This window comes from Serinus canaria, chromosome Z, assembly GCF_022539315.1.
Source record: "Serinus canaria isolate serCan28SL12 chromosome Z, serCan2020, whole genome shotgun sequence".
Classification (NCBI taxonomy): domain Eukaryota; kingdom Metazoa; phylum Chordata; class Aves; order Passeriformes; family Fringillidae; genus Serinus; species Serinus canaria.
Window position 1 is genome coordinate 61025013 of NC_066343.1, and position 15274 is coordinate 61040286.

Genomic DNA, 15274 nt, shown 5'->3' on the forward strand with positions numbered 1-15274 from the left:
TGATGTATCTATTGCAGATCCCGCTCCCCATTGTTTTTTCCCCCACTGAAAATCCCGATGGTATCATGACACTTGGAATCAGTAAATAAATCAATTTTTAGACTAACTAAAACTGATACTGATAATTTTTTTCCCCTATCAACTTCCAGGTATGTTGAACATGAAGAAATGAATGTGATTTAAAAAAATTAAATTATGAGAGGTATATATGAGAGTTACTGCGTGTGAATATGAAACTGTATTGGCCTATCTCCTTGTAATGGAAGACAAATACATGTTTTATTTTACTTACTCAAAAGGCAGATATCACTATCTGTGCTTCATGTCATCATTCATCTAGCAAATCTATCTAGAAACCAGATTCTCATTGCCATCTTCCCAGACAATGTCCCAGAGACATATTATAGCATCTTTTCTTTTTTGGTTTATTTTTTGTAACATGTACTTCATTGAATACTTTCAATTTTAAATGTTTTATTTTGCTTAAATTATTTAATGCAGTTTTAACATTTACCCTTCTGCACTTTAAATTCTAATAAACTCTGTTTTGCATTTGCTTCAGCTTGTAGAAGGCCAATTAGACAGAACTTCTTTGACCTACCTATTATTTATGGAGCTTTTCCCCCTTTCGGAACAGTAACTGTCAGTATATTTTAGACCAGTGCAGTGGAAAATAATACCATGGGAAATGTTGAGTCACTTTAGATTATATTTTCCCACTTACTTTTTTCTGGTTACACTCTAGGTGCTTCCTTTTGATAGAATCCTTTAAAAGATTTGCAGTATAATACCGATTATAAATAGGAAAAAATCTGTATGTGCTTTACATATGGACACTATATTATATGATTTATAATTTTACATTTTGCAAAAATACTGCATATGGCTACCCCTTATTCAAGGTAGTGGTGGATTAGGTCTTTCAGTATTCATACTGTAATCCAGATGTTAATTATAAGTAGCCCTACTGAGGTGTGATTATTCGTATTCTTAATAGCAGGGATATAATTAAATGCTTTAAGGGAGCAGGATCTCCACATCTCCATGCCAACTCGTTTGTAAAACATTTTTCAGCTGAACAGTATAGAACATTTTTCTAAAAATATTGTCTGCAAGAGGGCCTGAAAATTAAATATCTTTTTGGCACAGACTAATCTGCCATTTTGAGACTACGTAATATGCAATAGTTCTCATAATATTGCATAATTTCTTGTTGACCAAAAATTATTGTGTTGTTCTTTTGACACCACATTTTATATGGAAAATAATAATCCATCAGAAGGACTTCTTGCTAACCAAACTAAATGAATTTTTTTTAAAATGCAAGAAAATTTTTAGAAAGATAGAATGAAAATAACTTACTCTTTTATACTAAAAGGTAGAAGCTGATTTGGGTTTAGAAGTTTTATTAGTTAGCAAACATAAATATAAATTTAACAGTATTCATAATAATAACACAAGTAATATATTGCAATCTAAAAGCATAAATAAATTATAGTTATAAATCTGCTTATTTATTAACAGCATACATTTTTAATGTAAACTTTATATAACTAGACACAAGTAAAATATGACATAGCATGCCTTGGAAATCAAATGTGGTCAACAAAGATATAGCAGAAGATTTTCCAAGCACCTTCAATTTCACACAGTAGAATTTTAAATAAATATTTGAGTTTAGATTAAATATTTAATCTAAATATTTAATTCAGAACCGGCAGTCTCTGATAATTTTTTTAATAATTTAATGAGAAGAAGTACAATATTTTTATAGTCAACTTTAATTCAAGTTGAATAGTTTAAATTGTAACTGTATTGTTTGCCAGACTCAAGATTACAAGAGCATACCATTGAATACATAAGGAACTAAGTTTTTTTTTTTTCAATAGGCAGTAAGCATCTGTCAGAATAAAAGTAGGAGTAAATGAATTACATAAAATCACTTTTGGCCTTTGACACAGTGAGTATGGAAACTAAATCTGTACTTAGGCATATTATCTTAGAACCTTAGCTTAATTATTAATTTTTAAAAGCATATGAAATTATTATCAGTAATGTTGTGAGCTTTTACAAGGTAATAAATAGACTATCTTAATCACTCTTTGTAGAAAGAATGTTTTAATAAATTAGAAGAAAAACATATGGATGCTCTGTTTATAAATAGCATCGAAGACAAAATATGCACTTTTATTTCTATTTTATAAAATTACCCTAACCCTTTGTTCTGTCATACGGACCTTTCTTAGAAGAATTTGAGAGAACATGGGAAAATAGTCAGGATGTAAGAAATGTTCATAAGTCTAGATGTGGCACTCAGTGCCAGGGTCTGGCTGACAGGGTGCTGTTCAGCTAAAGGTCAGACTTGATGATCTTGGAGGTCTTTTCCAACCTCAGTGATTCTATCTTTCTGTTACTGGCTTTTGTCTGCACTAGTAATTAAAACTTGGCCACAGCTATTTTCAGAACCTGCACATGGAAGAAAGCAAAGAGAGGTCAGGATGAAAAAAAAGTTCCTGCTCAGATAAGTTGCCACTTTTTATTAAGACAAGAAAATGATTTCTCCTAGCTAAGTGGAATAAAAGACACATTTGTAGCTAGGTAGAGAAAGGAATATACTCTCAAGGTTGTTAGCAAACGCTAAATAAATATTAAATGGTTTTCTTTTAAATAAGTACTTGTCTATAAATTCTATCAAAGTTTGGGTATATTAAATGTAGGCACTTCTTTTAAAATGATTTTTTTTCCCAAGTAAATTTTTGCTATCTCTTTTGCTATTGTTACATTAAATTAAATAAAATACTATTAATTAAACTGTGAACATGTGGAGAGCTCAGGTGTCAGTGTTCAGAGACAGAAATTTCAAATTACTAAAAACAGGCAATAAAAATGTCAGCTAAACTAACATATGTGGGTTTTATTTGGGGAATTTGGGGTTTTTTTTGTTGTTTGGTTAGATTTTTAATAGGATGATTAATAAGGGTAACAGCTATCACAAATTACAAATATGTATTTAAAATAAGTTCAGGTAAATAGTTTAAAAAGTGTTAAAAGACTGGAGATGGGATATTACAGAAGTTGCTTTTCATTCCAATCAGCAATTTCCAGCCCTTCTTCAAAACAGTAACTTCTCAGTTATGTATCCAGGCTTTTTCATGAACCCTCTCTCCAACTGAAGAACCCAGATATCTGAAAGCAATGCAACAGACAATTATTGCTGTCATATTTTAAATGAAGAGGTCATGCAGGCTGTATCTCCTAACTCAAACTGACTTGTCTGCAATTCCGTATTTAGTGTAAACATGGTGGCAAAAGTAGCAGCTTTTGCATAGCTTCCTTTTGGACAGTCCAGATTACAAATCTGTCTGTAAAAGGCAGGAATTATCTCAATTTTCTGTTCTCCTTTAGCTATCTCTCTTGCTGCAGAAATGTTCCTCGTGAGCAGTATTTTAGGATTTCTTAAATGCAGGATTGAATTTTTTATAACACAGATTACTGAAATTCATGTAATTGCATCAAACTACATTCTGAGTAATTGTAAGACCTGGTGGTAGTTATTTTAGTAACTGTTAAAAAAAAAAGCATCCTAGGTTTGGGTTAACCATTGTGTACACTAGCAATAATATACTGAAAGATAAAAAGAACACATTAAAAATGTGGAAAATTATAGATAAATGTATTTCACATTTTCCAGAGTTTAATAAAGAAAAAGAAAACAGAAATGCAGATGCTTATGTTAAAGTAATATGTTATCATATGAAACAGCTTCTTCTTGTTTTCTATATGGGAGATGCTCAAGTCAAATGAAACTGGAAAATCACTCAATTTCTGAAAGAATAGGATGCCTAGAAGCTTACTGATTTTTTTTTTTTAAACTTGTTTGAAGTTCATATAGTCCTTTCCTAAAGGGAAAAAGAACCCAATCATAATCATACTATGTGTGGCAAAGCTGGGAGTTGAGTGCCCCATGCTGAATGTCCCTTGCCATGACTGGCACAGCAAAAAGTGCCCATATTAGCTACTTTCTTCTCAGTGGACAACTTCAGCTGCAGGAAAAAAGTAAAGAACTATCAATCTTTGTAGCCTGCCAAGGAGTTGCGGTTATGAAGAGCTGCTGGAAAATAAGGATAGCCATGTTTCTGGGAAGCTTAGTCTGAAGTCTTATGAGATGGGAGGATGGAAAGAGTACTTGGACATATAAGTTTTGTCTATGGTAGTTTATATTCATTGCTCTGTATAAAATAAACTCAATTCTAATCCACTGTCCTGTTCTTAAAAAACATTCCCAAGTCAGTTAGATTGAGTGACCCAAGCTTTTGAATTACTGTGACTTTCCATCTTCTGCTGCTGGGAGTACTCAGCCTGAACAGCTGACAGCACACACAGCAAACTATATGCCCATGACAAGTACAAGTTTGCTGTTGAGGAACTGAAGCAGTAGTCAGCTGTCCACAGTTGGAATGACCTCTCACTAGATCCTGTAATGTTTAATCTAACAGATGATGGGAAATCATACAGCTTTGGAAGGGGACAGAAAGTTATAAAAACTGCTAATTGATTTTAGTTGATTTTAATATAGACACTCTGTAGCTGAAATACTGTTGAATTCATTAATTCATTACTACACAAATTTAATTTCTGCACCTAGTAAAGTGAACTTGCATCCTTGCAAGACAAAGATGTACATACAATAATTCATTGTAGGAATTTTCTGTTTATACAGTGTAACATCCTAAGCTAAGAAATATGGTCCATGGAGACATGACTGGTTTGGTGTCCTTCAGTGAACTTGCTAACTTCTGGACTCGTAACTTCTCTTTATCAACATGGTTTACTGTTGGTGCGCACTTTTTTTCTGTAGATTTTCTCTAGTCAAATGTTAATGTGACATATGAAGTAGAGTAATTACATCTGGAATGAAACTGATATGTAAAATCAATAGAAGATGAATGGACAAATATACACTCTCACAGAAACTGTATTGCTTCTCAGAGTGAAAAAGGAATTTTCCTATCTTAAAATTTTCTGTATAAAATGGAAAGCAGAAGTTATGCTAGGATGGCCAGTAGAAACATACCCATTCAGCAAAGACTAATGAAGAGATCAATGTCATACATGCTACTATTGATTAATCTCCCCCACATGTGGGGGAGATTAATACATAATACATTTGCATTTACATGCCCACATCCTTACTTTCTCAAAGAAAAAGATGTTTAGGCATCATATAGCAACAGGGGAGGGCTAAAAATTGTCACCTACAGTGGCATATCAGTACAGTCCATAAGAACAATGAACCTGGTTTCATTTGGGATCAAAACTTGATCCTTACAAATGACCTATTAATTCTATTCTTTAAAATTCATCCTGTGGGCTATGTCACTCACCTTACCTCCTTCAGATTCTCCTGAAATCAGCTTTGCTTATTGCTGTCTTTCAGATATGTATAATTTCCCATGCAGAGTGCTCTGTGACATTAATGCAATAGTAAAACACAACCTATGCATTCCCTGTTATATGAGAAACTGATACAGGCAAGCTACTTTACAAGTTCACAGTGTTCCAAAAATTGAACCTGATCCAGCTTTTGCTGAAATCCTGCCATAGAATCATAGAATCACTTAGATTGAAAAGACCTTTGGATCACTGAGTACAACTGTTAATGCAGCACTAACTACTCTGTCACTCAGCCACGTCCCACATAGGCGCGCAACTGGTATGTTGGTGATCAATTTTGACTATTACAACTTTCAGAACAAGGTTAGCTTTAAACTTCTATCATTGCACATTTCTGTTAGAGTCTTCATAGCAGAAAGTACACTGTATTTGAGCTCATTTCTATATTATTTTGAGGGCGGTCTTTTTACATGGGAAAGACCTGATCGTAGCAGACCATGAATTATGAATTTCAGAAAGGAATTAATTAAATTTGCATTAAGCATGGACTCTAAGAACAAATGAATGTTTTTAGCATCATTCTTTGTTTTCAAACAGTCACTTTTCCTTAGGGCAATGACTGACATTTGTTTCACAATGTTCTAGGTAACAGTTGTCCACAGAGATTAAAGTAAAATGTGCACTTAGAATTGAATTACATGTTCATTGTAGCCTAATACATAGTTTTTAATTGGAAATTAAGACATTCTTTTGTTTGGAAAGGAAAGATAGTTATTTTTGACACACTGACAGTGTCAGCATGAAGGCAATGAACCATGCCAAATGCACATAGTAATATTAGTGAGTAATATGCTGCTGACACTTTATTTTTATGCTAACAGACCACCTTGTTTATCCAAGTTGTTTAAAAATAGTCTATGCCTTTTGTGTTCCACTACACACTCCTATGCTATTATTGTATTTCCTAGTCTATTTAAATCAATTGAACTTCAAGGAGAGCATAATTGTTAAGGGCACCTGGTGTACTTGATGCCACTAAGGCTAATTTTAAATATGTCATGGCTATTTTCATTACTTTATTATTTTCATGAAAAACAAACACTTTGGTTTATTTAAATGAACACAAGTATTTAATGGGAACTCATTTCAGCATTCTGTGTTCCTCCTCTCTGGTCCCGGTAAGGAATATTTCATATATTATTTCTGATTATGCTTGAAGGTCTGTCCAAACAAACAGCTGATAGATTAACACATACAATTAGCAAATACTTCAGTCTTATGAACAGACCACAAATGATGCTATTGCTACATATAACAAGGCAATACAGACAATGTAGCAGTGATAATAATATAGTTCTATTCAGTCAAGAAATACCACTGGAAATGCAGTATGTGGGTATTCATTCACAGTATTTTTTCTGTAATAAAACTGTAGTTCAGACCATTCAACTGGAGTTGAGAACACAAAGCTGTCTTACTGAGGAGGCAGGCTCCACAGCAGCACTCCCTGACCATTTTATGGGCACTGAACATTTGTCATATCTTTTCTGACCCGTTGTTTTATTGTATTATCTAACTAGTAGGATTCCAGATATTAAAAGCCTTCCAGACTTATAGTCTTCAACCAGAAGTTGTGATTTGACAGTCTGCACATCATAGCTTTAAATGATTTTTTCCCTTCATTTTGACAAAACATAATAGAAGATGAAAAACAAAAGGAATTATTTGTTGCAGTAGTATCCATGACTTCTACGGTCCCATTGTCCTGTGATGAAGCCTAACATTGTCTCTTATGGTTTCTTCACATTTTTCTGTTGAAGTAAGCTAAACACAGTAGTCAAGATTATCAATGATGAAAACTGTACTTTAATTTTTTCTACACTCTTCAGGATGATGGGGATTTAGGGGATGCTGGTTTTTGGGGGGGGGGGGATTTGATGCTTTTTATACTCAAGCATTTGTTGAGAGTAGCAGAAGACACCTATTTATGTGTCTTTGTTGTTTACAGCAATTTTAACTGAAGAGAGATGAAAATCAAGAGGTGATCATTAGTCACATCAGCTTTCCAGATAGTTTTCTCTAAATTCAACCATGTATTATAACACTTTATTATTTGTGAGACTTAAAGAATATCTTAGGAAATAAAACAGGTCTTGTCTGCATTTAACTGCTCCCTTGGGGCAAAATACCCTTCTCTTCTAACTAAAATGCAGTGGGTTCAATCTAAGAGAAGAGGTCAGGCTATGCTAGGAGTGAGAAAAGGAAAGGACTGACTTCTGTTATACCTGGCTGGTTCTTTACAGTAAACTGTCATTTTTTCATGGGCATCAAGTTTTGTGAGGGACTTTAGGTCAAGTCTCTTACCAGCATTCTCTATAAATTCTGTACTTTACTCTCCTAATAGTCTCTATAAATTCTTCCCAAAGCTGTTGGGGTTTAAGTACATTCTGTGCTAGTACTGGTCGAATGTTAATTTACTTTGATTTATCCACTGTAATTTAAGCATCTTATCCTCTAAGCTTTCAGGGTTGGATAGCATGTGGAAATTCCTCAAGAAGTATGAAACAAAAAAAATAAAGGTTCTTCATATTCTAGATTAATAAAAAATACATTTCTTAAAGACATACAGCAAAAAAACCCAAACCAAGAACTAGGTTGGTACTTCGTAGAACTGAAGTCTGCAGAATTATTTATTAGTTGGTTTTCCACACTTGAAAATGATAGTTTGATTGAAATTGAGTATGTAATGGACAAAAAAACAAGGTAGGAGTCAGTTCCCTACTTTTGTTTTCAAATACAAAGTATGAACTTGCAGCCCTTTTCTGCTGGAACTGAGTAGGGAAACTGTCTCTCACCCTGCTTCAGCTAAAGAATTCTTGATATTCCTAAGTGTGTTCTTAGTCCCCAGTTTGAAAATGGGATGAACTCAAACACTACTTTTTGCAAATTACTTTTTAATTTTCTGTATTTTAATCTAAATAATGTAAATAAATGCTTTACCCCACGTGTTTTGCTGATCCAAGCCTCAGACACTGACTTTGGCCTCTATGCAGTCACCCTGATACTTTGGGTGGAAGAATTAGAAGTCAAAGTTTGGGGCTGTCTCTTGGGACTCTGCACATAGCTTCAGTTTCTAGTGTTCCAGAACAATGAATTCCTGTTGGGGGCACTTGCAGAGAAAGACTACTAGTCTAATCATGATCTCCACTTTTTAATCTAATTAAAAAAAAAAGTCAAAAGTTGTAAGTTTTCTCTCCCCAAAATACCTAGAACATAAACATCAAGGAAATAGAAGGCCTGTTCAATAGAGGGCTTCAAGTATTTTTTTTCTCAGAACAGTTTTTATATTCAAATATCATTATATTGTGGTATCATGTATTGCATTAGTTTAGTAAATCTGGTGAATGATTAAAGGGATTGGTCCTCTATGGCATCTGTATATTTAAAAGAAAATCAATAGAATCCCCTGGATTAATTCAGCACTTGGGTTAATCAAAGTCATCAAGCTGTGTTTGACAGCTGATGGATCATTTCTTAGAACTTCAAGCACTATTTTAAAAAGGCTTCATAAAATCAGAGTTCATACTGAAAAAACCTATAGGCAGGGCTCTTAAAGGACATGAATTATTTTTTCAGAGTAGCAAAAACAGATTCAAATACCTTCAGAATTGTCCCTGCAACCTTATGTAAGCAGAAACAGAAAAATTGCTGCTGAGTACTAAATTATTACTTGTTAGCACAGAGTCAATCTCTACCTTTAAAGTTTCACATGGTTCAGTACCTTCTTTGTTTTCAATGTGGGCTGAATTTTTCTCTTCCCAGAGATCTGCCTTTTAACCAAGGGCCGTCGAACTGCCAGTGTACGAGCAGACACGTACTGCCGCCTGTACTCCCTCTCAGTGGACAACTTCAACGAGGTCCTGGAAGAGTACCCCATGATGAGAAGGGCCTTCGAAACCGTGGCAATTGATAGACTTGACAGGATAGGTATTTATTTCATTTTTTTGCATATGATTAATTCTTAAAATCCATTTTCTTTCCCTTGGGCTGCACGATAAAAAAGCCCTCTTTGAAAGTTTTTTTCTGTTATGCTGCAGTAAATGTTTTCTTGATCTATAAATAACACATATCTGCAGACAAGAATTTTGCAATCTCACTTTTAAATAATAAAACCCACCAAGTTTTAGAAAGGTCTTGTACTCCTCTGAGGATTATTTTTCATACTTTAATTATCATTAGTATTATTTATTAATCCTGTAGATTTCTTTTGCTGCCTTCAGCACTTGATAGGATTTATGCTGTGTCATGAGCAGTAGATGACATTTTCCTAAATAAATTGCTTACGGATGACATCTATAATGCTGGGAAGAGCTGAAGCCTCTCAGCACTCACAAAACCATTGTTTGTTGAAGTGAATTAATCCTTTGCAGCAGGGCTCTCATTTTTCTCACAACATGGGCACTGCTAGCCCTGATGGCTGCACACTGGCACTGCTCAGATCTGCCTGCAATCAGAAAAGCAGTCCAATAATATACAAGCGAAAGGCAGAAGGGTATGGCAGATTATCAAATCAAGATGTGTAAACTTGCTGTTCCAGTATTTGGGACCTCCCAACAGGACATGCTAGGCAAAGCATAAAGTTTCAGACAGGAGAATTGCACTCTGATCATCATTACTGGCACTGATTTTAAAATACAGCTGTAAAAAAAAAAAAAAAAAAAAAAGTCACTTGTCCTGTTTGGTGATGTTTCCTCAACTTCACCAGAAAATTTGTCTGAGGATTTCTCCACATCAACTCAATGCATTAAACTTCTACAATTTGTCTTCCAAGACAATTTGTCTTGCAGTCCTAGTCTAAGTAATATGTGCTTGAAAAATATTAGCACTATAGCTCCAGTCTGTTCTTGGAGTAGCAATCCCATTTGAAGTGCAGTGTTTTATTAAAAAAAAAAAAAAAAAAAAAGAAAAAAAAGAGCAGTTGAGTGCCGTTGTGTTCCCAAGCATTTGATGACTCAGACAGAATAGCGTCTACATCTTCCAGACACTGTGAGCCATCAAGTAGACATCAGGTCACGGTGTATAGCAGTCTTCACTGTGCAAGCAGGTGTCACATTATCCACGAGTTCATATTAGATCACAAACACTTAAAAACACTGGTGACTACCCATGTCTAGTAACTAGTTCCCTGCTAGAGAAAGGTGTACTTTTAAAATATGTAACTGTTTACTGGAAATTCAGACAACTTTGCAACGAGAAAGATGATGTAGGTGCAGAGCACGATGACTTTTTCTGACAGTTGTTCAGGAAATTACGGTTCTTACATGTAATTGTAGTAATAACAGTAAACATCAAGTGAGGGGGCAGAGAAAGGCCGGGAGTCGGAGCGCGGCGGCGCTCCGAAGGCCCGCGGTGCGGAGAGGGCCGCGGGCAGGCTGCATGCGGAGCACAGCCGCGGGGAGCTGCGGCAGTGCCAGCGTGGCACAGCCCCCTCCTGCCCTGGGCTGGCGGCCGACCGATGCCCGCTCAGCTACCCGCTGCCTGCTGAGGCTTTTACAACAGACAGTCCTCAGCGACGGGTGCTGAAACACACAAAGCCAGAGCGGGGCCCTGCCCCCTCACCTCGGGCTCACTAACTCTTCTGCCTCTCTGTGAAGGGAAGAAGAACTCGATCCTGCTGCAGAAATTCCAGAAGGACCTCAACACCGGCGTCTTCAACAACCAGGAGAATGAGATCTTGAAGCAGATCGTGAAGCACGACAGGGAGATGGTGCAGACCATCGCACCGGTGAGCCTGCAGCAGATGCCAGCCCTCAACTCCAGCACCTCGGCCTCGTCGTCGCGCGGCAGGACGCAGTCCCCTCCAGTGTACACCAGCAGCAGCCTCTCGCACACCAACCTGCACTCGCCCTCGCCCAGCACGCAGCCGCCCCAGCAGGCTGTCATCCTCTCGTCCTGCTCCTACACCACGGCCGTCTGCAGCCCGCCGGTACAGAGCCCGCTGGCCGGCCGAACTTTCCAGTACGCCTCGCCGACCGCCTCGCAGCTCTCCCTCATGCAGCAGCAGCAGCAGCAACAACAACAGCAGCAGCCGCAGGCGGCGCAGCAGCCTCCGGGAGCCGCGCAGAAGAACGAGGTGCACAAGAGCACCCAGGCCCTCCACAACACCAACCTGACGCGGGAGGTGCGACCGCTGTCCGCCTCGCAGCCCTCCTTGCCTCACGAGATCTCCACCCTGATCGCCAGGCCTCACCCCACCGTGGGGGAGTCCCTCGCCTCCCTCCCGCAGCCCGCCCCGGGCGCCGGCGTGCCCCCGGCCGGCCGGGCCACGGTGCCCCAGCGGGTCTCGCTGTTCCGGCAGATGTCCTCGGGAGCCATCCCCCCGAACCGCGGGGCCCCGCCGCCCGCGGCCCCGCTGCAAAGGGATTCTTCCACAGTCTTAAGCACAGAGCCCGAGGGAGACAAACCGCGGTTCGCCTCAAACTTATGATCCCTAGTGACTGTGAGCAATAGACTTGCAACAAACCGAGCACCGTCCCCCGAACTGTTTTAGCCTGTTTCCTAATGTGCCCCAGCAGTCTACTATCAGAAAAATAATTTAGACAGCTTTGCCCTATGTAACGAATGTAAAAGTTTTATATATATATATCCAAATATATATATATATAAAGGCAATTAAAAAAACTTGTTTGAGTTCACGTCTTCCTTTTTTGCAACCATTGCAGAAAATTAAAATTAGCGCTAATATTACTTATTTTTAATGTGTTGACTTTAAAATCAGCCTAACAGATTTCTCTGTTTATGAGATTGGCTGATTTCATGGGGAAATTGCCAACACAACAACAAACTTCAAACAAGTATATTTAAAAAAAGGAAAAAAAAAAGGAAATAAAACCATCAATTTAACTAACACATAGCACTGACTGATATTCTGAAACCTTTGTTACTTCATTTATTGCGCATACGTTGTTAATTTCTCGTGAAGAATTCAGTTGTTATTTCACATTGCATTTCATATGTTAGCACCATCCATTGGAATTTAGATTGGAAGAGAATTCTATTGCAAACACATGCAGTGTAAAGGGAGGCACTAGCACTCCTCCAGATAGGTTGTAACCTCATGGCATGTCAACCCTTCTGTTGTCTGAGAATTGGGTGGACTTTGATCTTCACACTGCTAAAGACTTTTCAAAGACTAAATATTTCCATTGTAAATAACTTTTTAGACCCAAGCAAAAATAGATGCTGTGTGGTGTACCATTGCAAGGTCTTTGTTTAGGAATTTAGGTTCCGCTTTTCACTTCAAAATTTACAGTTTTAAAATTTGTTAAAGCTAAGTGCAACACAACTGTTAAATTGTAATGCAATGGCTTAAAATCTACAGTGTTACTTTTACATGCAATGTTTTATGCAAAATTGTACGCTTGATCCTGCAAATCGCTTGTACTTCACCAATACCATCATTTTTCTTCTTCTTGCCCTCAATAGCATCTGAGAATATTCCATGCATGCTTTGGAAAAAAAAAAGACAATAAAAATAGGTTTGGTCAGTAGGAAAAGGCTTTACGGTATCTTAGAAAATAATAACCATTCATTAATTGTGTCTACCTTAAAATTCCTATAATGCTGACTTTGAATCTCTGGTTTAAGTCTAGAAGTGAGGTTTTTCATTTAAAGGATTATTTGTAAACCACAGCTTGATTTAGACTTTCAGGTGCTTTCTGTGTCTTCACTGTAGTTTTGTAGTTGACTGTGGTGTTAATTTACAAAAAATAAATATAATATAGCATCAAGTCTGTCTGGAAATGCACGATTTGCTCTGTGTATATTGTAATTAAATGGTTAGTATATCCTAAGGCATGTAGTGTCAAACATAGCCCATAGGTATGAGGTTTATTATTTTTTATGTCTTCAAAACAGAAAGGAAACGGTGACAGAAAGCAGGGTTAAAGCATACTGTTTTGTGAACATTTTGTTTTGTTTGCTCAAACCTTCGCATTATCTTATCCACAAAAAAAAAAGAAAAAAAAATTCGTAATCGTTTGTGCCTGATTTGTCACATTAAATAGAGATTGAAACTAAATGTGTCATAATTTAACTCACTGAAAAATCAGCATTATGGATATGATACAAGCATATATTCTGTTCCTTAAAACCCAGCTGACTCTGGTAAGGAAATGGATGCAAAGGAGTTCTCCTCTTCCCATCAATGCTGAGTTTAATGATGCATGGAAAAATTAAATAACATCACAAACTATGTAATGCAGTGAATCCAGATGTACTTGAGAGCCAAGTAAATTCTCTAAAGCTAACAGAGCTTGAACCCGTGCTGCCTGTTATACCTTTTACTAAAGTGGTACATCAAATAAAATTTTTTAAAATCGTCCATTTTTTTTGCTGACTCACATTCACCAGTAAAGATCGATGTAATTAACCCACTAACATGCTGCTGCCATTAATTTAAGTGACCTGGAGTGGAAATGGGGAAATGATTGTTTAAAAAAGTGTCTCAAACATTATGGATACGCTGCAAGACCATTTATTTATGAGTACAATACCCCTTATATTATTTTAATGCTAACAAATTCTGTCAGTTAATTAAGATCATATACTGATCTTGAAAACTGTTTAAGGTTACATTTAATAGGAGAAATGGGGTTAGTAGCAAAATATTTTTATATATATTTTTATTTTATTTTAAGCACTATGAAGAAATATTAATTCACATGGTCTTTCAGTGAAACCATAAATAATTTTTAATGACTTTGTAATAGAGTGGACAATATCTAGGATTTGTATGTTAATTAAAAAAAATGGTACAGGGTATAAAATTATATACGTATATATATATATGTATGTATGAATGTATATATACTTAGATTAAGAAACAAATGACTCACATTCCTGTAATATAAAGGTCCATTGCTAGTTTCAGAAGTGACCTATTTTCTCTGTACATAAGTAGGCCCATAAGTATGAGATCTCACATCTGTACAAGATGAAATGTATTAATGAAAAAGGTTGGATCTTACTGCTGCTGGGAAGACTATAGATCTGGTTCTTACAATAATTGTATGATCAGGGATGAGTTAGATTTTTTTTTGTCTTTGCTCAAAGCCATAAATAAACAAATATAAAAGATTATTAATAAATTGACGAAAATATATAAAAAAATAAAACCATGATATTTTTTTCCTTCCATTATCTGTGTAACTGAGCCAAGTTTTGCTTTACCACAAAAGAAGAACTGTTTGCTTATCTCTTTTCTTTATTCTGTGCCCAAAAATGATATGCACTGAGTATGGGGAGGTGGAGGAAAAGCTGCCTGAGTAATTCTGTGCATTCATGAATTAAGAAGGCTTAGAAATTCAAGGATACTACGTTATTTACACAAGCAGTTGCTAAGCTGTGTTTCCTCAACAGATTAGAGAAATTTATTTTCCAAAAAAACTCTCACATAACCTATTACCATTTATCAGAAATATATCATGACTGCAAATATTTGAAAGTTAAGCTTGTTTTTATATATTAAATATCCTGGGGGAGAATTGCAAATAGTTGTTAGTGCAACTTAAGGAAAATGTATTCTATCATATTTTCATTTTATTTTACTGTGTGTGCCAATCCCAGATGATGTACCTCTGAACCTGTGTATAAGAGTTGAGATTTCAAGGCACCATTGACATGGAAGTAATGTTCATTATTTGCATTTTAGGTCATTGTAAATTAAAAAGCACAGTCCGTTCAAATCAATAGCACATTGTGTGTTTTACATTACCTTCAGTAGGGTCAATAGAATCCTAAACTGATAAACTGATTTTAAGCAAGCATGGGTAGTTGTATTTTATTTTATTGTATTTATTTGCACTGTAAAGTGTATTGT

General features: G+C 36.3%; 1 protein-coding gene across 1 annotated transcript in view; it reads left to right on the top strand.

Moving 5' to 3' along the window:
* The window catches only part of HCN1 (hyperpolarization activated cyclic nucleotide gated potassium channel 1), a 191986-nt gene extending 180105 nt beyond the window's left edge, over positions 1–11881 (top strand). Inside the window, exons 7-8 of the mRNA XM_030237500.2 lie at positions 9217–9381; positions 11049–11881. Of these exons, the coding sequence (XP_030093360.2) occupies positions 9217–9381; positions 11049–11881 (998 nt within the window). The remainder of the gene's footprint in view (positions 1–9216; positions 9382–11048) is intronic.
* The last annotated feature ends 3393 nt before the right edge of the window (positions 11882–15274 follow it).